Here is a 26,824-nt window from a genome sequence, read left to right on the forward strand (position 1 = left end):
GGAAGGAAGGGACGGACGGACGGACGGAAGGGGGGAATGAAATGGATGAAGGAGAGATGCTGTCCTTTCTCCCGTTTGTTTTCGGTTCCCTGCCCTCTTCTTCCCATCTCCACGCTCGCTGTCAAGTAGCATCACCTCCAGGCTCGGCCCTCGGTCCTTCCCCCTAGCGTCGGAGCCCCGCAGCCGGAGGCTGGCACCTATCTCTTTAAATGACAGCTGTGGCTCGGGTCCCAGTCCCGGGCTTGACGTCAGCGCCGCCTCCCCGGCTACGAGGAGTAGTTTGCGCCACAGTCCGCGCTCAGGGCTCGCGGCGCGCTCGCAAGCTGCTGGGGCGGCGAGTTTTCTTTGCTCCCGCCCCTCCTCCCGCCCTCTCCACGGAGAGTCGAGCGGCAGCTTAAGAGCCTCTCGCAAGTCTCTCACACTTCCCCGCCGTCGCCCCCAAAGGAGCAGCCGCTCCTCCTCGCGCCGCCGCCGCCGCCGCCGCCGCGGCGTCCGCAGAGCTCCTCTCCTGCACATCGCTCCCCCGATGGAGCCCGGGCGCCGCCGCCGCCGCCGCTGCCCCGAGCCCTGAACCGGGCCTCCTCGGCCGGAGAAACGTGCCGCCCGGCCCGAGGGCGCATCAGGGGCACGCCACCGGGGGTGCAAGGCGCGGGTTTCGGGAAGGAGAAAGTGCTGCTCTCCAGGGTCACTTGGCCAGCGGCGGGGGGGGACCATGGCTTTGAAGGACACGGGCAGCGGCGGCGGCACCATCCTGCCCATTAGCGAGATGGTCTCCTCGTCTAGCTCGCCCGGCGCGTCGGCAGCCGCCGCCCCGGGGCCCTGCGCGCCCTCGCCCTTCCCCGAGGTGGTGGAGCTGAACGTAGGGGGCCAGGTCTATGTGACCAAGCACTCGACGCTGCTCAGCGTCCCGGATAGCACTCTGGCCAGTATGTTCTCGCCCTCTAGCCCCCGGGGCGGCGCCCGACGCCGGGGCGAGCTGCCCAGGGACAGCCGGGCGCGCTTCTTCATCGACCGGGACGGCTTTCTCTTCAGGTACGTGCTGGATTATCTGCGGGACAAGCAGCTCGCGCTGCCGGAGCACTTCCCCGAGAAGGAGCGGCTCCTGCGCGAGGCCGAGTACTTCCAGCTCACCGACCTGGTCAAGCTGCTGTCGCCCAAGGTCATCAAGCAGAACTCGCTCAACGACGAGGGCTGCCAGAGCGACCTGGAGGACAACGTCTCGCAGGGCAGCAGCGAGGCGCTGCTGCGCGGGGCGGCGGCCGCAGCGCCCTCGGGTCCCGGAGCGCACGGGGGTGGCGGCGCACCGGACAAGCGCTCCGGCTTCCTCACGCTCGGCTACCGAGGCTCCTACACCACGGTGCGTGACAACCAGGCGGACGCTAAGTTCCGGCGCGTGGCGCGCATCATGGTGTGCGGACGCATCGCGCTGGCCAAGGAGGTGTTCGGAGACACGCTCAACGAGAGCCGCGACCCTGACCGGCCGCCCGAGAAGTACACGTCCCGCTTCTACCTCAAGTTCACCTACTTGGAGCAGGCGTTCGATCGCCTGTCTGAGGCCGGCTTCCACATGGTGGCGTGTAACTCCTCGGGCACCGCCGCCTTCGTCAACCAGTACCGCGAAGACAAGATCTGGAGCAGCTACACGGAGTACATCTTCTTCCGTAAGTTCGTGGTCTCCGAATTTCCCAGTTCTCCCGCCCCCTCGCCGACCCGCGGCGGGTTCCAGCGCGTCTGGTGTCGTTGTGTGCCTCCCCTATCGCGGCAGACACGATTTACGGTTTCGTGCCTTGCGATCTCCCTTTTGGCTCCTCTCTTTAGCAACTCAGGAGCGCGCAATTCCCAAGCAGTCCTCTTTCTTAACTTTATTGATCTTGCCCTCTCGCCCCGCCCAGCTCTTGGAGCCTCTGGACACCCTTCTACTACCGAGGGCCGGGAAAAGACAGGGGCACAAGGCTGGGCGCGTAGGTCCCCTTCCTTCCCTCTGTCTCCGTGGGACTCACGAGGGTCAACTTATGTGGGTCCCAGTGGTGTCCCTCCAGAGGGCGTGTTGGCATCAAGGTACCGCGGCGCAAGCCGGGTTTACCTCCGGTTGGTGCGGGTCGGCGCTGGAGCATTCAATTATGGGTGGTTGCGGAAAGGGACAACAAGAGAAGTGGCGATTGTGCCTCCAAAGCCCCTCAAGGGCCCGGGGGGAAAGAGGTTTCCATTGACCCATAGAAACCTCAGATTTCTCTCGCGCCAGTTGTCTTCTGTAACTGTTAGGGGTTTTGAACAGAGAAGGGTGGAGGGAACGGGCTTTGGTGGTCTGAGTGCTTGTCAGAGTTGGACATGAGGAAGGGAAGTGGTGTGTATGCGCCTGTGTGTGTGCGCGCGCGCGTGTGTGTGATTGTGTTTCCTTTCTGGGCGCCTCCAGTGCGAATGAGGGATTGAATCCACTTTCTCAGGGGGAATAAACGCAGTGATTTTCTGAACTGAGAGAACGAGGGAGTGGATTGGAAAGCATCTGGCGCAATGCCTTTTGTAGTGCACTTTGGCGGGGGCGGTGGGGGGGCGGGTTCTGTGGGTCAAGTTCAAGAACTCCACCGACTAGCGCTGAGGCTTGGGGGAGGGGGAACCGGGGCGGGGACAATTCGCAGTGACGTTTATAAAGTGAGGAGGGCCGCAACTAGAGAGCTATGTGGGCAAATGGAAAGCCATCTGGGATGGGAGCAGGAACATCATTTGGCAAATGTTTTTTCTTTCTCAAGACACAAGAAGATTGAAAACTTGCCTGTAGTGTTAGGGAGAGTAGCACTGACAGCCTATGTATAAGCCCAGCTTTAATTGCATTTATTTATTAAGTAATTCACTAACTGGGATCCAGGCAATTTTTTGCACTTTATTTTGACTAGGGAAGTGGAAAGGACCTCTCTTTGCACAGGCGTGAGATTGATTGGAAGTTGCTCATTGTTTGTGTATTCTAGTAACCTTGGAGGTAAGGGTGACAAAACACAGCACACTTAGTGTTAGATTGTCTTTTTTAATAGTGCTGGTTTTCCTAAGAAAACCATTTCAACAGAGAAGCAAAGAAAGTGTCCATTGAAGTGGTAGATAAAAATCTAATTTTCTTAGAGAAAGACAAATATTATATCACTTGTATGTGGAATCTAAAAAATAATACAAATGAATCTATATACAAAACAGAAACAGACTCACAGACATAGGAAAAAAAAGGTTATGGTTACCAAAGGGGAAAGGGGGGAGGAATAAATTAGGAGTTTGGGATTAACAGATACAAATAACTATACATAAAGTAGATAAGCAACAAGGATTTACTGTACAGCACAGGCAACTATATTCAATATCTTGTAATAACCTGTAATGGAAAATAATCTGAAAAAAATATATATATAACTGAATCACTTTTCTGTGCACCTGAAACTAACACAATAATGTAAATCAATGATATTTCAATAAAAAATCTAATAAGATTTTTAATTCTTAATTATATGAAAGTATTATTTGTTACACAGTAAAAAGATCACAATAGTCAGAAAAGCCACCCAAAGGAAGGGACCTTTATTGACACTTCAGACCTTAAACATTTATGTCATTTATATAATAGATATATTTCCAAGCATTTCAGAAGATGAGAGGAAATGAACTTTTGACTTCTTTTAGTGATTTTTAGTGGTTAGTGATTTTTGTTAGAGAAGGTGTAAGCATAAGTGTTCTGCAGTTAAGGTTCTTGAATTTTGGATTCTTTCGCAGTTTTGGTCTTTCTTTTTCCCCTAGAAACTTGCGGACTTGAAAATGCCCGTTACTTTGATTATGAAGAAATAATACCGGTTGTCTTTAAATTATGAAAAATGCTCATAAAACAGTGTACTGAAGTTGGAAACTCAGCCAATTTAAGTCATAAGATGATTTGAGAGATACTTAGAATTCAGGATATTTCACTTCTGGAGCTAGAGGAAGTGAAAGAAAATAAAATATTTATATTATGAGTAATGACTTGCAGAGTATTCACATAACAAATGAGTTCTGAGATTCATTGATAAAAGTCCCAGAAATCTAAGGAAGCAACTCAAAGCCTTTTTCATTGATTATCCTACGGGGGAAAATACACAATTCCAGATTAAATATGGTTCTTTTGAAGTGGTATTCCAGTTGACCAACCAAATGTGGTTGCCGCTTTTTATTTGTCATATAAAATTTATCTCGAACACTGTTATATATACATTTATTTTATGTTATGTATAGCTTGCAGCACATTTTCACAAATTATTTTGTATGGGATTCCATTTAAATTGGTGAATGAAAATTCACTGTATTTCCATCCTATTTAGTGAAGGTAATAATGTTAACTATTCAGTGTAGTTATCTTGTTTAGCAATCTCTATTTTTAAAAGACTACCAGTGTTATTCATAAAAACAAAATCATTAGATGAACTTGTTTGTCCACCGTTTCAGATGCAGAGGGCCTTATTATCTTTTATTTCTCCTTTGACACAGTTCTTTCAAAACATTTTTTTTTAATGTATAACATGTATCAGTCATTTTAACACCTTTTAAAGGTGAACTTAGTAGTTTGAAGCTGCTCTAAGAAGTGTAGAAATGGTTTATACACTTGAACAACAATTTCAGCTCTTCACTCCCCCCGCCCTTGCACCCAACTTCCCCCTGAGTTTCTGTAGAGATGGGAGGAGAGTGGCAAATGGTTCAGTAATCCCAGACACTGCTATTTGCCAAATGCGTGATCTTGACTAAATTATTTTAGTTTCCTCACCTGTGCATTGGAGATTATTATAGTACGAATTTTATTGAACTTGAGAATACATGTAAAGTGCTTGGACCAGTGCTTGACCTATAATAAAAGCTTAAAAAATGTTAGCTGTTACAATTATAGTAAAGACTTTTTCTTGTCAGTATTAAATTTAAATTTTGTTTTTAGTAAGTATAATTGATTTACTTGTAAAGTTAATTAGAAAATTATTTTGCAATTAAATGATAGCATAATAAACTTTCAGAAGTTTGAAACTACCAATTTAATAACCAGATTCTTCCCTGGAACTTGGATTTTTCAGGCCAAGTTCGAGTCACCTAGGTTTGCCAATCACACTCCAGTTAGTTCTTTTGGATCAACTCCAACAGAACCTTTTTCTGATTCAGGGCCAAGAAGTGTTCTAATACTCTCCATTCGGAGTTGAAACTTTGGCAGTATTTTCTCACAGACTCTGAGCTAGATTCATATCTCCTTAAGTACTTGTATCCACATCACTGGGTTCTAATACTCAGTATTATATACAGGCTATTAAAGATTTAATATCAGCTTCATTTGGCTACATGGACACTTTGATCTATTATCAGTCATAACTCATAGTTCTATCAAGATTTTAGACTCTGCAACATATACTAGTACTATTAAATTCCATATTACTCTACTAGTACTAAAGATGGATTGTCCTTTCTTGAAGAAAAACAGTGATTTATTGTGTTTTCTGTTTTTTGGGGGGGGTGTCTGTCAAGTGTAATTGTGGCTCTTTTTAGCAATATCTCAGAGACGAAAAAAGGCATTTTGTGTTGGCATTGTATTACATAGACAGTAGCCATCTGCTTGGAATATGATATGTAGACTACCCATAATTAAAATGAGCATTATATATATCCTTTATTTCTCATAAACAGTGTGTTTACAGAAAGGTAGTACTGATTCACTGGTCTTCTCTTATAGTGCTTTGAGTTTTGCATTCTGTGTTGGTTGAATAATACGTGGTGTGAAAGTATACATTTCTCTAGGTGCATTTGATATTCCTTAAAGTTGGTACAGCCTTTTTTGTTGTGATGTATGAGAATGCCCGATATAGGACCTAATGCTATTACTGAACTGGACTGTGAATTCTAATCTGTCTTAATGGATTTTTATATACACTCTTTCAAATACATTCTGATTTATTTCACTGTGTTTGGTTGAAGAAAGCTAGCTGAGTTGAAAATATTCAAACAGCTATTCAATCCTATGTTAGCAGGCCTGTTGCATTAAAAGCTTTCTAAGAAACGTCTTTAAAAAGTCATTCTATTTAGATGCATACCTTTAAAATTATATATTATTTTCTAGTCCAAAAATACTTCTACTTTTATCCACAAACACTGTTTTATGGAAAATAACTTTGTTCCTTCTTATTTTTTTTTTAAAGTTGGTTCTTTTCTTCTTGGAGACTTACTAGTCATTTTTATAATTATCATGGAAAAATTTCTTCTGCAACCACATGGCTGAATGACTTTTGAATCGACGGGGAACAGATAACTTTGTAAAACACCAAGATTCTTATTTCATGCAAATACAATATTTGCAGTAATAAAGCAGACAGAAAATGACAAAAACCTTGGAGTGCAAAATGTTTGGAAGCCATGCCATGGCATTGGTTACTGTTTAAGGACATTAAACTTTTATGTCTGGCATAGTACTGCCTCTAAATTTGATCTTTCAAAATTGTGTTACGGCTTTAGTTTTCTCTGCCACCCTTCCTACAGCCTTGTGTGGGTCAATCATTAAGCATATAATAAAGCAAAAAGACAATGGCACTCCAAGCCTCATTTGGCAAGTTCTTTCTCTTTTGTAGCTTAGAGTAGAAGAACTCACAATGAGTGTATTTGTGTGCCTTAGTTAAAAAGAAAAAAAAATCTTTTTGGAAAAAGAGAAATAATATGTATGAAATTAGCAACAATTATTATCTATTCTGTTGTTATAAGTTATTGGGTCAATTAGTTTAAAATGTGAAAACGATTGTCAGCTTATTCAAGTACAGCCCTTTTTTGATAATGGAAGTAATATGTGCAGTTTTAGGAACTTTATAAAAGAGAAGTAAAATTTTAAAAAATTGCCACCAGTAACTGCTAATAAAATCTTGACTCGTTTCCTTCCAGTCTTTGTTCTAAGCCTGTGAAGATGACAGACATACTTTTTGAAAGTTATGGTGATACTATGTAGATGGTTTATATGCCATCTTTACTTTGTTTTGCTTTATACATTTAATGCAGTTATACATTTAGTAACATTTCCCACAAGACATTGAATTTTTTTCATTGACATCTTAGATAAAAGTATAATACATGTCCTTTGCCACAGACAGTATTATAAATAAATATTGGTGTTGAATATTTTCCCTGTAACCTTAGAAAAGAGTTGATTTTTTCAAAGTACAGTATGTATAATAAAAAGAACATTTACTATGTACTTAGTTTTGTGATAAATGTTTTATAGCCATTACTTTTACTTTTTTAACATTCCATTAGCTTGGCATTAGTTCCCTAATACTTCAGTTAGGAAACTATGATTTGGAGAGGTTAAGTTAACATCCTTAGTTCATAGAGCTGGTATGCGGCTGAGCTGGAACTAGGATAGTTCTGCCTTACTGCGAAGCCCTTACTCTTGAATATTTAAAAGTAAGCCCTGTTTCATGCAATCAATTTTGTAAATATATTTCAATGTCTACTGAGTACCTAGAACTTAGCTCTTTAAGCAGAAATGGGTAGTGTGAGCTGTATATGAATGCTAATTTTCTTAATCTATTTTAAATTTCCTTAAGAATACAGTAAATGCAGTTGACCCTTGAACAACTGCAAGGGTCTATCTGTAAGCAGATTTTTGTTCGAATAATATGTATTGAGGTTGGTTGAATCTGAGGATGCAGAACCTCCAATACAAGGACCAACTATAAAGTTATAAGCAGATTTTCTACTGAGCAGGGGTGGGCACCCCCTAGCCCCTGCATTATTCAAGAGTCAATTGTATATGTTTTATGTCTTTACTTGATGAAAGGGTTAACTTTTAACGATTAAGGCTACCACATTAATGGATATTTTTAAAATTAAAGAAAATAAACCATTTGACTCAGTTTACCACTCTTTTGGGGGAACAAGTAGTATCTGTAGGTTTGATAGACTGACCAATTTTAAACAGTGTTAAGGTAGTCTTCTGCAGAAAATTCATTTTACCTTGTGTAATATAACACGTTTTATGTATGTTCTTAGAAGGTGACAAAATGAAGAAGGTATTTTGGTTGAAATCAATTTTTTTAATTACGTAAAGTTTATTGGCCCTAACTATTGGGTAATGCCTTTAAATTATATACTTGCTATAATTAGGTCCAAAAAAGTATCAAATATCTCCTGGGTATTGGAATTATTGGCTTTTGGTGTTTTTGAAGGCTTAAAGTATTGTGGAAGTATATCTATACATTTGAATTGGAAAGTAGTGTTTCAGGTAACCCTTCAATCTATGTTTCATTACAGTTATCGTTTTTAAAGCCTCTTTTAATTAACTTCAGGGTATTGTCAGCACTTAGCAGCCACAATCCTGCAAGACAAGCTGGCAGCTTCTCTAATGGAGATGATTCTAAAAGGTTTTGCAAAGACTTACCTAAAGATGAGAATAACTTTATTTACAGGTTTTCAAAGTCACTCCCATAGGTAAGTTAACTATAAGTTCTAAGGGTAATGGTGAACCTCCAGCTGCTGACTTGAATCTAAGGTGTCCTGTGCCTAGCATCTGTATACTTCCTCATCATTCGTTTCTGCGAGGGAGCGTGAAACCTAATTATCCTGTAAGGTTAGTTGTATTTTGCACTTTCAAAAGCAAAATATATGAGTATTTTATACTCAGTTTATACTGGTTACAAGTTTATTTCTTAACTCATTGGTTTTTTAGTGTACCCCCGGTACCATAGTCATGTCATAACTGAGTGACCTCTTGCTGTAGAATCCTTCTGCATTTAGCTTCCACACTTCCCTGTCTCTTCCTAGTATACTACGTATAGGGCCTTCATTGCATTTCCTAAGCATGTAGCTATCTTTCTCTTTTTTCTTGTTGTATCCTATTTTATTCCTAGCTTTATTGAGATATAATTGACATATAACATTTTGTAAGTTAACATGTTGATTTGATACACGTGTATATTGCAATTTGATTACCACTATAGTGTTAGCTAACACTTCCATCTCCTTACTAGTTCTTTTTTTATGGTGGGAACATTTAAGATCTATTCTCTTAACAACTTTCAAGTATATAGTACAGTATTTTTGGCTATAATCACAATGCGCTGAGTTAGATCCCCAGAACTGATTCATCTGATAACTGGAAGTTTGTACCCTTTGACCAACATCTCATTTCCTCCACCCCCCTCAGCCCCCTGGTAACTACTATTTTACTCTGTTTCTATGAGTTCGGCTTTTTTTAAGATTCCACTTATAAGTGATATCATACATCATTTGTCTTTCTCTGTCTGACTTTTTTTTCACCAGCATACTGCCCCATGGCCCATCCATCTTCTTTCTTCTTTATTATGGCTGACTATTAGTCCATTGTATATATACACCACATCTTTAGTCGTTCATTCGCTGACAGACACTTGGGTTGTTTCCATATCTTGGCTATTGTGGATAATGCTGCAACAAACATGGGAGTACAGATATCTTTTAGACATCCTGTTTTTATTTCCTTTGGATATATATCCAGAAGTGGGATTGCTGGATCATATAATTATCTCTTTTCATATTGACCTTCCACACTGGCCTACTTTCTCCTTGAGAGTTGGCACCGAGTCTCACTTTTGTCTTTTCATCCCCCAGTGCAGTGGCTACTGTCACATTAAGAACTCAGTAAATATTTCTTTTTTGAATGAAAGTATAAATTAACAGATGAACCAGCGATCTTGCTGGTTGTACCAACGTGGTTATTGAGTTGAGATTTAGTTTCACTTCAATTGAAATTGCACCTATTGAGCAATTACCAGGCTATAGCTTGGGACAAGACAGGCCAATGTGAATGACAGAGACCTTGCGTTTAAGGTGATCACGGTAAGCTTTATGTAATATTGAATTATGTTATAGAGGGGTTATTTGGTGTATTAACAAGAGACAGAGTAATGGCATGAGAGGCTGTTGCACAGGCACCTATAAAGAATGAAAATAGCTGAAATGTTAACTAAAACACGGGACAGCTTCAAATAATGTTATAAATGAAGTTGTTAGGATGGTAAAAATACACACAGAGACACACACACAATTATTTATTTATTTATACTTAAATGACTGGTAGAGTAGAAGGTACAAGGCATCAGAAATTTGCTGACCTTTTTTTTTTTTTTAATGTATGAAAGATGTCAGGCAAATGCTCTGAGCTGCAGCCTACCTGCAACCACTTGCCTTTCAGAACAGCTTAGAATGTGTAGTGACTGCTGCCTCCAGACATGGTCAGGGCCTTCTGTGGTGTAACATAAGTTCAGGAAGTATCTGGCTGTACTGGTAGGTGTTTGCACATGTGAATATCCAGTGAACTATTTTGTTATCTCTACTCCTAGTTTTTAAAAGGTATCTTGAAATACCCTTAAGAGGTATTGCTGTTTCATGATCCATATTACAATATGAATTTTACTTATTAACCTTGTGTCAAGGTAGTTCATTAAAACAAATCAACTTTGCTCGTAATAACAGCACATAGCTTCATTTGCCAGTTAAACTTAGCTCATTGCTTGTTCGGCAGTTGCAGTGGAAACGTGGAATATAATTTCTACCATATTTTAATCATTCTCTTATTAAATCCTACTTACATGGGGGAATATGAGTTAGATACAACAAAAGAATAAAAATATATACGTAGTGTTGATTTCCAGCTCACCAGAATGGTGATTTCACCATTCAGTGATGCTAGTTCCATTTCTTGCACCAGTTATAATAACAAAACCCTTGAGCATAGATGGAATCCACAGTACATTGCCATTTCCTTTCATCTTGTATAATTAGACATGTTTAATTTCTGATACAAGGAGACTAGGGAGAAGAATACTGTGCTTAGAAAGAGACAATACCAGAATCTCTTGGTCCCCACTCCCAACAAGCTTGAACACTATGAATGATTTTCTACTTTTTAGTCAGATGCCTTGAAAATTCTGGCTCTAGCTTTGAGAGCTTGGAAAAATAATTTAATCTCCCTCCTGAAGGAAGAGTGAGGGAAACAATAATACTCATCTTGTAGGTTTATTATGAGGATTAAATGAAGTAATCCATATAAAACACTTAGAAGACTATCAGACAGGTAAAAATTAATTGCTCAATATATGTCAGTTAGTGTCACTTACTAACTTAATATCCTCGAAACATATATCTATCTATATATTCCCACTTCTCTACATTATCAATTCATAGTACCAAATTTCTTCTTTTTTTTTTTTTTGAGGAAATTGATAGCAATACCTATTCAGAATTGCTCTGAAAAGGTCCCATTATCATTAGTGAAATTAAAAAAAACTTGACCTACTAAGTATAAAATTAATTGTAACATATTACTAAAATAAGTTTATTCTAGTTTGCTCTTCATTGTCTAGGGAAAAAAATGCATTCTTCCAGGTCTAGCGCTGGTCACTGGTCAATTTTGACACAATTAACAGGAATACTGGTATTCAGCAGTTACTGTTTCTAATGATGGGGTGTATTGAGGCAGAGTACCTCTTAATCACATTCTATATTTATATTTCTGTTGAAGGTTTTTAGCTTTGATTTTCAGCAGTTTTATGCAAGAGAACACATTGTCACAGGGCCAGGGACTCAAACATTGCTTAGAGTTTGGGCATTTGGCCAAAAAATTTCAGGCTAGGTTTTGGATTAAATACTTATCTCCACAATTTTAGGAAAACTATGTTAGCTTTCAACTCAATCAGCTCCTATTGAAACTACTCTACACATTTTGAGTATGTTTTTTAGTTGCTAAAAGTCCAGATATTTGAAGAAAGCATAGAGATCTAAGGGAGATGCTGGCAGCCATTCAGAGATAATTCTCCAATATTTTGACCTCTTTCTTCTGGTTGGCAAAGGCTGCATCTCTTTGCAGGTAGAGGGTAAGGACTCATTCATATAATTCTAAAGTGACTTCTGTTTTTGTCAAGGAAAAGTTGCTACCGTGGCAACTTTATAGTGAGTGGCAGGAGGAAGCAAGCATGGTGATTACAAATTATTGGTTTAATCTACATTGTGATTTTTGGAATGAATCTTCTAAAGTTGATCCTGACTTTTAGAAGACAAAAGAAAGAGCTGGCAATAGAAGTCTTCGGACTATCATCTTAACCTTCATTAGTATGCATATTTGTTTTATTTTGTGCTAACTTTCCTTTTCTGTGCTTCATTTTTCATGTAGAAAATGGTAGAAGTTGATCTTTTTTTTTTCATATTACCTCCATGGAATTCCATAAGTAGAATGTTCCAAGTAATCTGTGCTGAATAAAAATAGGATATCGTTCTTGGTTTAGTGTATCCGATTGTCATTTCTTAAAGAGAATGTGTTGAGTATACTGATGTTAACAAAACATTTATTTAGGGTGAAACCTTTTCATGTACTATCTTATTTAATGTATAGCTGATTCACTTTATTATACAGCAGAAACTAACACAACAGTGTAAAGCAATTATACTCCAATAAAGATGTTAAAAATTTTTTTTAAAATAAAAGCAATAGGGGTGGGATTGGTAGATGCAAACTATTACATTTAGAATGGATAAACAACAACGTCCTAATGTATAGCACAGGGAGCTATACTCAATATCCTGTGATAAACCAAAATAGAAAAGAATTTAATGATGTTTAAAGAAACATTCAGAAATATAAAGACTACCAAACTAAGAGAAATCCAGATTAGATTAATTTTAAGCTACTGAGTCCTATGTCTTATTTAGTTTCTTTATATTTATTCGTGCATTCATAATCAGTATTATATACAAAGCAGCCTGTTAGGTGATGAAGATGTGGTGGTAAACAATGGCGAACACATTTCCTGCCTTTCGTGATCAGGACCATGACATACAGATGTGCAGTTTGTACGTTGCTTACCTCTAGATTTCATTTGCTGGGTCTAGGTGTATAGCAATACAATAGGTTGTGTATTGTAGATGTGCAATGCACCACTTGTGAGCCTTTAAGTAATGGTCCTACTCATGGCTAAAGACCAATGGCCAAAGTTAGTTATATCTCTAACTTCTGACCACAGGAATCTAGGCATGAGTGTGTGTGTGTGTGTGTGTGTGTGCGCGCACACACATGAGTGTGTTTAGGGAGAGCATCAGTATGACTCCATGACCACTGCTGGCAATTAAAAAACTTTTGCCCTCTGAATTGTGGTTGAATAATGACCAGTTTGTTTTAGAAAAATGTGACACTATTATTAATCTTGACCTTTTGTTGAAATTGCTTATTTAGATATAAACTCAGTATTGAAAATGAAAATTTTTCTGGTTTCTACATCATACCTCACTCCCTTTTTGAGAAATTTTATCTCTTGAAGTCTATTCAGGAATCTAGATTTTGCTCTACTACTTATATAGATGTTGCCTATTCTCCATGAAGAAATCCTAAAGTCAAATTAAAATGAAGACGTCTGCTGGTCACCTTTGATAGGTATTCTATAATTGAGATTAAATTTGAATTTGAAGTGGTTATGAGGTATTCCTTTTCATTTCAGTTAAGCAGACATGTGATGGGTTGATTTAGCATGTTTCACAGACAGTGGTAAAAAGATATATATTTGCTCTGTAGCAAGAAGTATGGAACTTGTTAACAATTCTTAATGTTGCTGGGAAATGGAACCATGAATAAATATGCTAGGAAGTCCAGCATAGAAATTTCTCTAGCTTTATATAATCATTTACATCTCCTCTGCTGGACTGATGTGTTTCTAAGGCACGCAAGAACTATTAAAATATTTCAGCTTTCGCTTTCTGTGTTAGCATGTTTGGATTGTACAGTAAACTTAGTTATTTCAAGCTGTTTTATAGCTAACACTATCAAGCCATATTTATCATTATTATAATTTGGTACTTAGCATTCATACTGTGAAGCTCAGTTTTACCCAGTATTTGGTAAAACTAAAAAAAAGGATGAAAGATTTACTTCACAGTTTTAGTACAAACACCAGGGTCTAAAGACTAATGGCTATAATTTTTGTTAAACTGTACACAATATTTTATGAACTGAAATTGTGCCCCCCCAAAGATATTTTGATGCCCCAACCCCCAGTACTTCAGAATGTGACCTTATATGGAAACAGGGTCTTTACAGAGTTAATTAATTTAGAATGAGGTCATGAGAGTGGGCCTAATCCGATATGACTGGTGTCCTTATAAAAAGGAGAAATTTTGGATGTAGAGATGTAGATGCACGTGCACACCAGGAGAACACCACGTGAGCATGAAGGTGGAGATCACACTGATGCATCTACGAGAAAAGGAATGCTAAAGATTATCAGCAAACCAACAGAAGTGAGGAGAGAAGCATGGAGCAGATTTTTTCTCATATCCCTCAGGGAGAACCAAACCTTCCAACACCTTGACCTTGGACGTCTAGCTGTGAGAACTGTGAGGTAATACATTTTTGTTGTTTAAGCCACCCAGTTTCTGGTACTTTGTTATGGCAGCTCTAGCAAAGTACAAAAGTCGTTTCAAACTCTTTATCTTGTAACAAATCTGGGGAAAGCTTGAAAGGCAATGGTTTTAAAACTCCCTGAATTTTTCAGAGGTCTTAGTTGCAGACGACAGATTCCATTCTAGATAATTTAGACTGGAAAACACCTATTAAGTATATTGTCGATAGCTCACAGATTACTTGGGAGGTCTGAGCTTCCAGGAGTGACTCCTAGACACCATAGAATAGGGCTCCTAAGGGTGGTGTACAGTACACTGTATGAGGTCCAAATGTGATTCCTTGTGGAATGGTCACCTATGAGTTAATATATTAATATGTAAGTTATTTGCCCTCAGTGCATTCAATAAACAGTGTCAAATAGGAGTAGGATGACTTCAGTGAAAGATTTTGTTCCAAAAATGGGAAAATAGGAAACATACAGCACCACAGGTCTATAGCAAATCCCACCTTGCAGACAGCAGAGACTCCCTTTACTGGCAACAGAAAAAATTCCTTGTTAAACCTACCTGACAGCACTTGGTTCTGTCATTGAGTAAAATTCCCTTCCTTGCGGGTCGCTTTAGGGTTAAATAGCCTAGGCTACGGATGGCTAGTCTTGCAGTTTCTTTTCATATTACCTCCATGGAATTTGGATTAAATACTTATCTGACCAGAAGTACTGCACTTCTGGTCAGTTTCATGAGTGAATTAAGAGCAACAAAAATCTTGTGTTGTATCATTTTTAGGCCTGAAGGCTCTTTATTTTGTGGCCTCTGTGAATCACTTGCTTCCCCCTCTCTTAAATTGATGGTCTACGTGGATGGTGGCAGCTTTGTCAGTGGGGCAGGCACCCTTGTGTGAAAGAGTACCTCCTGCTAAGGCTGCAATTTTGTAGTTAGATTTTGTTGTTGATGTTGCCTTTTAAACACAACTTTTTATATAATGAAAATTTTCAACATAATGAAAACAAAAGAATTATTAAAAATAAATCCTCCCCTTATTCATCTCCTAGATTCAACAATAATCAAAATATCACTTCATCTCTGAATTTTTTGTTAAAGCATCTTAAAGCCAGCCCAAAATATTATTTCACCCCTACATATTTTAGTATCTAAAACAAAAATGGCTATTTTCTTATATAACCAGCCTCCATTATCAACTCTAAGAAGGCAGATAATATTTTGTATAATATCTGAACCATAATCCATAATCCTATTTCCAAGATTGTCTCAAAAAATTTTTATAGTTGTTTCTTTTTTAACTTGATTGTTTATTTTATTTTTATGTGCCTTCTCTCTTAATGTAGAATAGTTCCTCCTCTGCCTGTTTCTCGTTCTAATTTTCTGTCCTTGTCTATATCTCTTTACATGTAGTGACATCAATTTGTTTACAGAAATAAGGTCTGTTGTTCTGATTATGCCTGCTTTCTTTTTTCTGATGTTATTTAAATTGTTCCTTTGTTCTTATATTTTCTGTAAGTGAACATTAAGTCAACCTTGATTAGATTCTGCTGCTGCTGTTTTGGAGGGCAAGACTATTTTTATAATAAGTAAATGGTAGAGGTGAGTGGTCTCAGTCCTATTTCTTCATTATAAGTTCCCATCAAATGTTTACCTAACAGTTTTATCATCGATGACCATTGCCTGATGCAGATATTACATTACGGGTTGCAAAATCATGATTTTCCAATTTTATCATTTCTTTCACATTTGTTATGTGGAGTCTTGTAATGAAGAACTTTCTCTCATGAGTTACTTAAAATATAGTTCATTGAGGAAAGACAGGGCAAATGCCTAAATCTTATTTCTTGCCGTTTTGACAGTGAGGATTTGGTTCCCTTGTAACTTCCAATGGTACTCGGCAAGTTGCTGCTATTGTTTGATATTCTGGTGCTTTCCTTCCTACTTCCCTGTTGTGGCAGTCATCATCTTCGTTCTTCTCCTCTTCCTTCCCTCTGCTGCTGCTGCTTTTCTCAATGTCTCTGTCTCTCTCAAGTGTAGTTGTGGAATCATGGATATTTTATATGTTTCAGCATTTCAGTCAAGTGCATGTATTATTTAGGATGTTCAAACTGTTCGGTCTTTGACCAGGGAGAGACTTATGTGCTCTTTTGACACAGCCCGTTAAGTCTTTGGTAGGTTACTTGGTATTATGCAGCTACAACTTTTAACTGCCTTGGTTTGTGATATAGAAATAGCTGGATTTGTCAACTTCATACGTTTCCAAATTGTAGGACTCTCCTTCAACTCCTCTTACAGGGAAAGGGAGAAAAGAGTGCCTCCTTCAGAGGAGCTGTGTGCTTTTCTACCTCTTCTGGAAGGTTTTCTAGGTGGGTCTTTCTTATAAGATGATGCTGAAAGAGGCAGGAAACCAACACTACACAGTACTATTTTGAAATTTCCTAGCATTTCATCTCATGCTATAGCTTTAGTTGGCATATGTCTACCTTCTAAGGTAGTTGGCATATGTCTACCTTCTAAGGATCATAATTTGACCATATGGTCACTGTCACATAATAATTGTTGTCTGTGTTTTCATCTATAACATCCTTATCCTGTGGCCAACCACTGGACTGCTTCCCCGCTACATTAAACCAGTGCCCTACTTTAGGTTTGTTATCACAGCAAGAGCCACATTCTTTAGTCTAATTTATGTTCATTAGCTGCATAAAACCAAACAAACTCTAGTTAGTTTGAGCTGAAAAGGATTTATTAAGGATGTACATATCTCACAGAATCATAGGAAGGAATGAAGAAATAGACCCTAGGAAGGAGGATGTTAAAGCACTCTGGAGAACTGGCCCCTGATGGGGCTGCTGCCTTTGTCACAAACAGGGGACTCAGAATAAGAATCGACCAGCATAGCCACAGATGACTTCCCCTGCAAAACCATCATGCTCCCTGCCTCCTCTGAATTCTGCATGAAAGTCTGTAGGAGGACAGCTGATTCACGCAACACGGGTTACATCCAGAAGCCCATCTCAGTGGAATCAGGAAATTTGGTTTTCAGCTATCTAGTAAACAGCAGGCCCATGCACTACATTCTGCACACCCTGTGCCTCAGTTAACTTCAAGAAGAACATCTCAGAAAGACAATAATTTTTATTAAAATGCCTGCAGATATATTCATAGCCACACACATCTCATTTCTACAAAGACATCATTGTGTAAATCCCTTGATGGGAATTCTTTTATGTACTAATGTGTGTATAGTAGAAATGAGACTAGTAATTTTAATGACATCATTTCAGTGCAAGGTATCAATGAGGAACAATATAGGAAGTAGGATCTCAGCCTGGATAATAAAAAAATTACCTGAGGAATATATATATATATATATACATACATATATGTATATAGTGGAAGTATGTATATACCAGAAGTATGTATATACTAGAAGTATGTAGTATATACTAGAAGTATATAGTGGAAGTATGTATGTAGTTTCAAAATATGCATGTTAGAGTCTAGGATAAATGAAAATATGCTAAATTGTTAGACATCTATAGTTGTAGTAATGCTAAAGTGTATATGGATTCTGGCAAAGATTAGAGAAAATCAGAGGATCTTGGCTAACCTTTTGCTTCTGTCACTTTCAACTTATTGATTTCACAAAAATCCCTTAAATACTTTGAGATTATTTCCCCATCTCTCATCTTAAGAATGATTTGAGCATGGATGAGATGATACATGTCAGGTGTTTTTAGCGCCTCAGTTGAATTATCATATATAAATTGAACCAATAGTAACAACATATAAATTGCTTTGAGGTAAACTATGAGGAAGAAGCTGGTTAAGATGCTATCTCATTCTCTGTCACAGGTAAGATACAAGCTGAGGGTTCTACCCCAGCTGTGTGCCAGATGAATATCTTTTGTCTGGCAAGGGAATGTGAGTTTAAGTCACTGAAGTGCAAGATATAGGGCAGATGTAAAAAAAGTACCGGCAACGGTAATGCCTGTGCAGTGTGATAAATGATCCCACAAAAGCCCACGAATGACAGCAATTTCTAGGTAACTTTAAATCCCCAGAGAAATTCACTGCTAAACCTGATGCAGATTTTTTTGCTAATCAAGTTAAGGATATAATTTCACATTGGATCTACTCTCCCTTCCTTATGGAATGAAATCTCACACTGTGTCTGACACTCTAATTCTTGATTGAAGTAGTAAGGGGTGGCATATACTAGTTTGGTTTTTTAAGTGAAATTAAAACTGGTGATTTCTTTAATTAGAGAGGGTGACTTTTTAAATTAGATTTACTCTCCATGCCTTACTCAGTGAAGCCTCACACTGTGCCTGGCACCAAATTGTCATTTAACAAATGTTTGTTGATTTAATTAGGGAAGCTGTGTAATGGGTGAGTAGAGACATATTATGACTGAGTTTAAGGAGGAGGGCTCTGGAGTAAAACAGGGCTACATTCATATCCTAACCTTTTTCCTTAATAACTGTGTGACTCTGGGTAAGTCATGTATTGCATCCAAGCCATGGTTTCCTCTTTTGTAAATTATCAGAATAACAGTACATATTTCAGAGGGTGCTCTGAGGATATAATTGTATGAGGCAAATAAAAAACTCGGCACAACGTCTTATTCAAAGTCAAGGTTTTCTAAGGTGAACTATTTTACTTATTATTTACAAGGAACAGTGGCAATACAGAGGATGTGATTATTGCCTGAACTGAATGTGGGGGTTCAGGGAAGGCATTCAAGAAAAGATGACATTGCAAAGTATTGGCTGAACGTGGGCATCCATGTGAGAGCTTGGGAGCTTTGCTAGGCATGGAGTGTTAGAGAATAGGTTGGTCTGGCTGGATATCAGGGAACGTGTTGGGGGAAAAAATCTGGAAATGTAAGCGGGGGAAAGCTGATGAAGTACAGTTTATATTGGTCAAAGGATTTTTTTTTTTAACATCTTTATTGGGATATAATTGCTTTACAATGGTGTGTTAGTTTCTGCTTTATAACAAAGTGAATCAGCTATACATATACATATGCTCCCATGTGTCTTCCCTCTTGCGTCTCCCTCCCTTCCACTCTCCCCCTCCCACCCCTCCAGGCTGTCCCAAAGCCCCGAGCTAATATCCCTGTGCCTTGCGGCTGCTTCCCCCTAGCTATCTACCTTACTACGTTTGTTAGTGTGTATATGTCCATGACTCTCTCTCGCCCTGTCAAAATTCACCCTTCCCTCTCCCCATATCCTCAAGTCCGTTCTCCAGTAGGTCTGCGCCTCTATTCCTGTCTTATCCCTAGGTTCTTCATGACATTTTTTTCCTTTAAATTCCATATATATGTGTTAGCATACGGTATGGTCAAAGGATTTTGAACCAGAAAAGGATATGGTTAAATGTGCATTTTCAAGAAGCATCTATGGCAGCAGAGTGAGACATGTACTTGGGGAAACTGAAGTTGCTTGGTTAGTTGGTAGTTATGGGAAAGGTTCAGGCCAGAGATGAGCTGATGTGCTCCAGTAGAGATAGGAAGTAAGGGATATATTCTGATGCTATGTAGGTGGTATAGTCAATTGAACTTTGGGAAGAAGGAATTAAAGCATTTGGCAGCTGACCGATGGTTCATTTATTCCCTTCACAGGAGGATGCCTTGGGAGAAAGAAAAGAAGGCAGGTGACTTGGTCTATTCTCCTTGTCAACTGGCTCTCCAAGTAAATAGATGAATGCTGTTTATAGGAAGAAGAGATCTTAATTAGTGAACGTCTTTTCCAAATGACCCTGGTTAAAGGATGACTTACAGTAAATAAGTACAGAATCTATAAGGCATGGATCCCTGGAGGGTACCATATGAGCTATTCATTTCTCTGGATATATAACATGTAGAAATTTTATAACTTATATGTCTTTGCCTGTGTGGGGAACCCCATAAAACTTCCCTTGAATCCCTCATTGATCATTCTGGGCCAGAGAGTGAATGTCCTGTGTGGGAAGGAAGGAACTAGGGAGTCATGTGGGATGTCCCAGACCACTTCTGGTTTCATCTGTGCCTCTCTTCTTTAAATTGTTGGTGACACTTGATACTCTGATCTGTTTCATGGGCATCCAATGTGATCATCTGATCTTGTGTGTTAGTTCAAACATTTTGACCTATTGGATGTAGGGAATAGGGAGAAAGAGATATAGAGGGTGACTCCAGTTGGTGATGGCATACTGGATGAGTGAGGCCCTGCCCCCATCCCTAAGGAGAGGATGATAAGGTCAGTTTTAGATCTGTTAAATTTGAGATATCTGTGTAATTTTCAGGTGGATATGTCTCAAAATGCAGGTACTGGATATCACATGAATGATCAGAAAGAGATCATGGAGAGAAAGACTGTGCTGAAGCTGTTGAAGGAATAGGTAAACAAAGAGGAGCCCGTAAATGACACTGAGAAGGGCCCGTGGGACATTGGAAGTGTCAGAAGAGAGAAGTGGTTGTGGAATTTATGGGAAAAACAAGTTTTAAGCACAAAGAAGTGAGTTTTAAGCAGAACAGTATAAATGCTGCAGGGTTGACCATCGATTAAGACTGAAAACATCAATTAGATTTACCAATTAGGAGCTCATTACTGATTTTAGAGATAATTAAAGAAAATTATAAATTTGTAGTGGTAACGAATTGCATGACGGGCATGGTCTCTGATGTGGATGCAGAAGTAGAGAGGGTAGATAATGGGATTCATCCAGGCTTGTGGATTTTAGTGTGGGTGCTCTGAAGAGCAGAGCAGAGCTAGTTTAAGAATACTGATAGGGCTTCCCTGGTATCACAGTGGTTGAGAGTCCGCCTGCCCATGCAGGGGACACGGGTTCGTGCCCCGGTCCGGGAGGATCCCACATGCCGCGGAGCGGCTGGGCCCGTGAGCCATGGCCGCTGAGCCTGCGCGTCCGGAGCCTGTGCTCCGCAAAGGGAGAGGCCACGACAGTGAGAGAGGCCCGCGTACTGCAAAAAAAAAAAAAAAAAAAAAAAAAAATACTGATAAATGAGTAGTTGGTACAACTAGTTGCTTCCTTCAGGGTGGGTAAAGAAATCAGTAAAGTTGTGATAGTCTAAGGAACTTGTAGTAGTAGAACCTCAGATGTTGCTCAAACTTCAATATTTGTTTCATACTGACTTAGAATCTCTGGGTGCCTGAGCGTATTCTTCTTTAAGCAGTTTTCCAGATTAATGTTTAAGAATTTCCCTAATTATAAACAAGTGGGTACTGAGAAAAATTAAGATCTTGCTAGAATATTAAGTTAAAAAATAGGACAGAGATCTGTATGCATAGAATGCTGATAATTATATTAAAAAAGATGCAAGTCAATGATCAGGCATTTAAAAAGCCTGGAAGGCTTTAAAATAACTTAGTTATTTCTAGATTGTAGGATTTTTAAATAACTTTTATTTTTGTACACCTTTTATTTTCAGCTTGTATTTTTATAATGAAAAATAAATTACGATTATTAAAAATTGGTAGCTAATAAATGATTTATTTCTATGTACTAGATTATAGATACAGGTAGGATACTGTCTTAACAAAAATGTTTTAATAAAGATAGAAGGAAAGGGGCTTCCCTGGCGGCGCAGTGGTTGAGAGTCCGCCTGCCAATGCAGGGGACACGGGTTCGTGCCCCGGTCTGGGAAGATCCCACATGCTGCGGAGCGGCTGGGCCCGTGAGCCATGGCTGCTGAGCCTGCGCATCTGGAGCCTGTGCTCCGCAACGGGAGAGGCCACAGCAGTGAGAGGCCCGTGTACCGAAAAAAAAAAAAAAAAAGATAGAAGGAAGAAAGAACATTAAAGACATTTCATACCTGAATAAGGTGTAGAGGGAAAGATACCGAGAGGAACATGGAGTAAAAGCAGAGCTTTGTGTGCGAAAAACACATTCCATGTACATCATAATTTTGATGAGGGTGGCCTATCCTCTAACACTCTTAAGATTACAGATATTCAGACTCTCAGCTTCTACCCACGTTTTTGATCAAGACCTAAACTGTCCAAGTGTCATGGAAAAAAACAGATCACTTTGTAGAATCAGTACAGTGATGTGGAGGGACCATCAGTCTGAAAGAAGCCTGAAGTCATGAATCCAGCTGTGTTTGGAAAATCTCGAAGGTCATCTTAGAGAAGTGGCTGAAATCTGCCATAGATTACTAGTCACCTAGGCATATATCTGTCTACAGCTATCCTGATAGAAAATGAGTACATGAGGGCAGAATATTCCTTGGAAGACTTAAACCAAGGAATTTTTTTTGTGTTAGGTTTTTGACAAAGCTGGTGTCATACACAGTAGTGTCAGAGCCAAGTGAGTGTGTCAAATTCATAAATGTTTATTGAGTAATTATTAGAAGCTACACTGTTTAACGAGGAATATCAAAATGTATAAATCATAAATATCCTTAACTTCAGGGACTAACAATATAGGTGGTATTTTTATACAAAACAAATGAGATCTTTATCCTGAAGATAATGGCAAATATTAAAGGTATTGAGGCCAAAGAAAGCATGAAGGGCGTAAATTATAGCAACACAGGCCTTTGGGAGGTGACTGCAAGAGTCCAGGCATGAGATGGGCCTAGCTTGAACGGAGCTGATGATAACTTGAATGGAGAAGAGGGGATAGATATGAAACACATTGTGAAGAAATAATTATTCGGGCTGTGGACTGCTTATTGAGTCCAAGGGAGGTACGAGGTAGAGTCAAAGGTGACTCTCATGCTTCAGTACTTGGTACCTAGAAGAACTCACAGGACTATGGAAGATGAGAGGAAGGACAGATTTAGGGGCAGGAGGAAAATAACGAGTCTAGTTCATTTTAATCAAGATGGTCATTATAGTCATAACCACATCTGTAAGAGTTGTACTTCTGCCCTGTTCAAAACGTGCCTTCACAGAAAGAGGATTACCAATAAACTTCCTAGATAGAAAGATCACGGGGGGAGACAAAATGTTTGGGACAAATTTTGTATTTTTCTGATCGCTAACTCAGGACAACAAAGGTAAACCATATGCTGTATAGGCATAGTTGCTCCATCTTCAAAACTATTAATTCAGAACCTCATTATAACATCCTCTCCTGCCACCTTGTGTCATTGTTCTCTATTATAACCTTTTCCTGTCCATTCATTAGCCTTCTTTAGTTCACTGCCCTCATTATCTATTTAGGTTACAGGTTTGTAATTGCAGTGACTCTCCTGGAAATATCCTAAATACTCTTGTTCTTCCATCTTTTTTTGTTTTTTCCTAATCCCTTTGGCAGCTTTGAGTGGACCTAACACCTTTTCCCTGCTATAATCAAGTAACATAGAACTTCCAGAGAAAACCACACAACAGAGAAGATCATTTCTACTAAAACTCCATGAACACCAGTTTTAAATAAACCATCAGCACTGCCTGCCAAATCTCACATGCTTCTCTGGTAAACCCTTCTAATCGTCACAGTACATTTTTATTATAACTTTTCTTTAAACCTCCAATTACCTCACCTATTCTTGATCATCACTCTTAGCAAATGTCCTTATCTGTTTCTTTATAGAGAAAATGGAAGCCTTTACATTCATTCATCTTCCTGCTCATTCACGTTTCTGCTGCCAATCATGCAAACTATCCACAACTGAAACCATCTTATCTATCTTACCTGCTGATAGAGGAACTATCTCTTCTGTCCTGGGACAGTTCTTCTACTCTATGCTCTGAGTCCTATCACTGCCATTCCCTTCCATCCTTCCATTACTAGGAATATTGCATTAATTATTATTACCTTTAGTTTTTGGCCTTCAACCTCTCTCTCTCAACTGTATCCTTCCCATTGGCTTTCAAACTTGCTAGAGTTCTTTCCATGAAAACAATAATGCAATGTCCCCAAAGTTATTTCTTATTTTTATCCAACTACTCCATTACATAGCTGAATTTTTTGAAAGTTATTCCTTATATCTAACCAATTACCACTTTACACAACTGAACTTTTTGAGAGAACGGTCTGTATTTTGATGCCAGTATTTCCATTTTTTCAATTTGTGCTTACATCTCAGTACACTCAAATCAGACTTTTTGTCCTCAACATGCCTTTAAAACAGCCCCTTTAAAGGTCTCTAGTTTTCCATCCATGCCATTCAATTCAGTAGCTATCTATCTTTTCTTCCACTTCTTATCAGCATTTGCCATTGTTGACTGTTCTGTCTTGGAACACCTTCTCTTGGCTTCTGTGCATCTGGCCGTTCAGCTTATGCTTAAGGGACTAAGGGAATAAAATCTAATGTCTGACCCTCTGTCCAAACCTTGTGCAAAAGCATGGGCCAGTGTCAGACCCAGAGGAAAGAGGAGATGTTTTTCTGTTCACCAATTTATAAGGTATACTTTCAGGGTTCTGAAGTTTATGACACAACATTATGGCTATCTCTTTGGCTCTTCTTTTTGTTTCATTTGTAGGGTCACCACTCTCTACTTAGCATTTAAATATTAGAGTTACTTAAGTTTTGTTCTATGTCCTTTCTTACCATTCCCTTGTCACTGGGAGCTCTCATCACCGTGATGTATATGTTGATGTATGCTAATGGCTCCCAAATTTATGTCCACAGCATAAACTTTTCCTTTGAGTGCCGTACCTACTGGTAACCCAGCTTCTATTCAGTGTTTCCATGCAAATATGTGAGTGACATGTCTGACTTATTATGTCCGAGTTAACAAGTCCAAAATTCATAATCTCTCTCTTCTCCCACTCCTACCAATACCTATTTCAGTTTCAGTGTTGTCTTTTTCAGTCAATGGCCATTTCATGCATTCTGTTATAGAAGCCAGAAATCTAGTATTCTTCCTTGACATACATCTCTGCTTGTTTTTCTTTTAGAGTTAAAAGGAATTGTAGCTATTTGCTAGTTTACAAGTATTTAATCTGAGGTGCAGGGGCCCCTTGCAGATCTGTGAATCCTTGAACGTTTGATTCACAATTTTCTGTGCATAATCGTCTAAGCATTTTTAGGCGAGAGATACCTAGTACTCATGAGATTCTCAGAAGGGTCCAGAATCCAAGAAAATATTGATAAGACTAATCAATATTTTGATTAACTTCCTCACTCATGGATGAGGAAACTGAAACCCAGAGAGGTTAAGTGACTTTGGCAGAATCATACTTCTGGCTAGAGCCAAAGAAGGAACTCGAACCCAGGCCCCTGACTTCCAGGCCAGACACTACTCTTTTCCCATTAACACATTTAATGGTCACAATCAAATTATTTTCAGTAGAGATCATCACTTCTTATCCTAAATGAAACTGCACTGATAGTAACGTAAGCCTGAACATACTTGTTCTTTGCTGTGCATCGGCGTAGGAAAATTCCCTGTTTATAATTTATTTCAAACTCAAATAGGTTATGTTTATATGCAAAATAAAAACGTGGTATTTTCATCAAATTTTATATTTGTATTTTAAAAAGGTATGATAAAATGAGCTTCTTTTTAACTTGTTTGTACAAGTTAATTTCCATTATGTTTCATGTGCCCTGATCTGCCTCTGACTTATGATTATAATATCACCCAGCCCAATTCCCTAGGCCTATTTTACTGTTCAAAGTAACAATTAGCCCTGTACTACTATCACAGGATGTCAAAAATAACAAGGGAAACATTAAACAAGATTATTTCTTTTATTAATTTCAGTTTTACTTTTTATATTGAGGTTTTTTTTAACCATCTGGAGTACTCTTTTTTTTTTTTTTTTTTTTGCGGTACGCGGGCCTCTCACTGTTGTGGCCTCTCCCGTTGCAGAGCACAGGCTCCGGACGCGCAGGCTCAGCGGCCATGCCTCATGGGCCCAGCCGCTCCGCAGCATATGGGATCTTCCCAGACCGGGGCATGAACCCATATCCCCTGCATCGGCAGGCGGACTCTCAACCACTGCTCCACCAGGGAAGCCTTAGATTTTCTTTTTCTATGATTTCTATTATGAAGGGTATTTTATGTCTCATATATAGCAGGTTATCTGGTTATTTCTAGTGTAGAGGAATGTTCATGTTTTTAGAAATTGATCTTGTATTTGATAAAACTCTTTTTGTTCATTTTAATAGTTTGTCTAATTCTATCATTTTTTCTGTTGTAGACCATCATATTACCTAAAGGACAGTTTTATTGCTCCCCTTCCAATCTTTGTACTTTTATATCTCTGTCTTTTTTTAGAGCACTTGCCAGGATTTCTAGTACTATCTAAAGCATATATAATCTTGCAGTTTCTTGGACCTCTTGCAATTCTGTAAGTCCCCCAAAATGCAATATACAATTTTTTATAAATGCCTATCTTGATTGTAAAAAAAGTGTCTAAAATTTTCCCTTAAATGAAGTTTTTAAGCATAATATTTGCTTTAGTATTTAGTTCATAACCATAATCAATTTTAGTCTATTTTCTTCTATTCCTAGTTTTCTAGGAGTAGATTTCT

General features: G+C 39.1%; 1 protein-coding gene across 1 annotated transcript in view; it reads left to right on the forward strand.

Annotated features, from left to right (window-relative positions):
* Positions 1-712: 712 nt before the first annotated feature.
* KCTD8 (potassium channel tetramerization domain containing 8) overlaps positions 713-26,824 on the forward strand; it is a 253,625-nt gene continuing 227,513 nt past the window's right edge. The window contains exon 1 of the mRNA XM_065878081.1: positions 713-1,661. Within this exon, the coding sequence (XP_065734153.1) occupies positions 713-1,661 (949 nt within the window). The remainder of the gene's footprint in view (positions 1,662-26,824) is intronic.

This window comes from Phocoena phocoena, chromosome 5, assembly GCF_963924675.1.
Source record: "Phocoena phocoena chromosome 5, mPhoPho1.1, whole genome shotgun sequence".
NCBI classification, from domain to species: domain Eukaryota; kingdom Metazoa; phylum Chordata; class Mammalia; order Artiodactyla; family Phocoenidae; genus Phocoena; species Phocoena phocoena.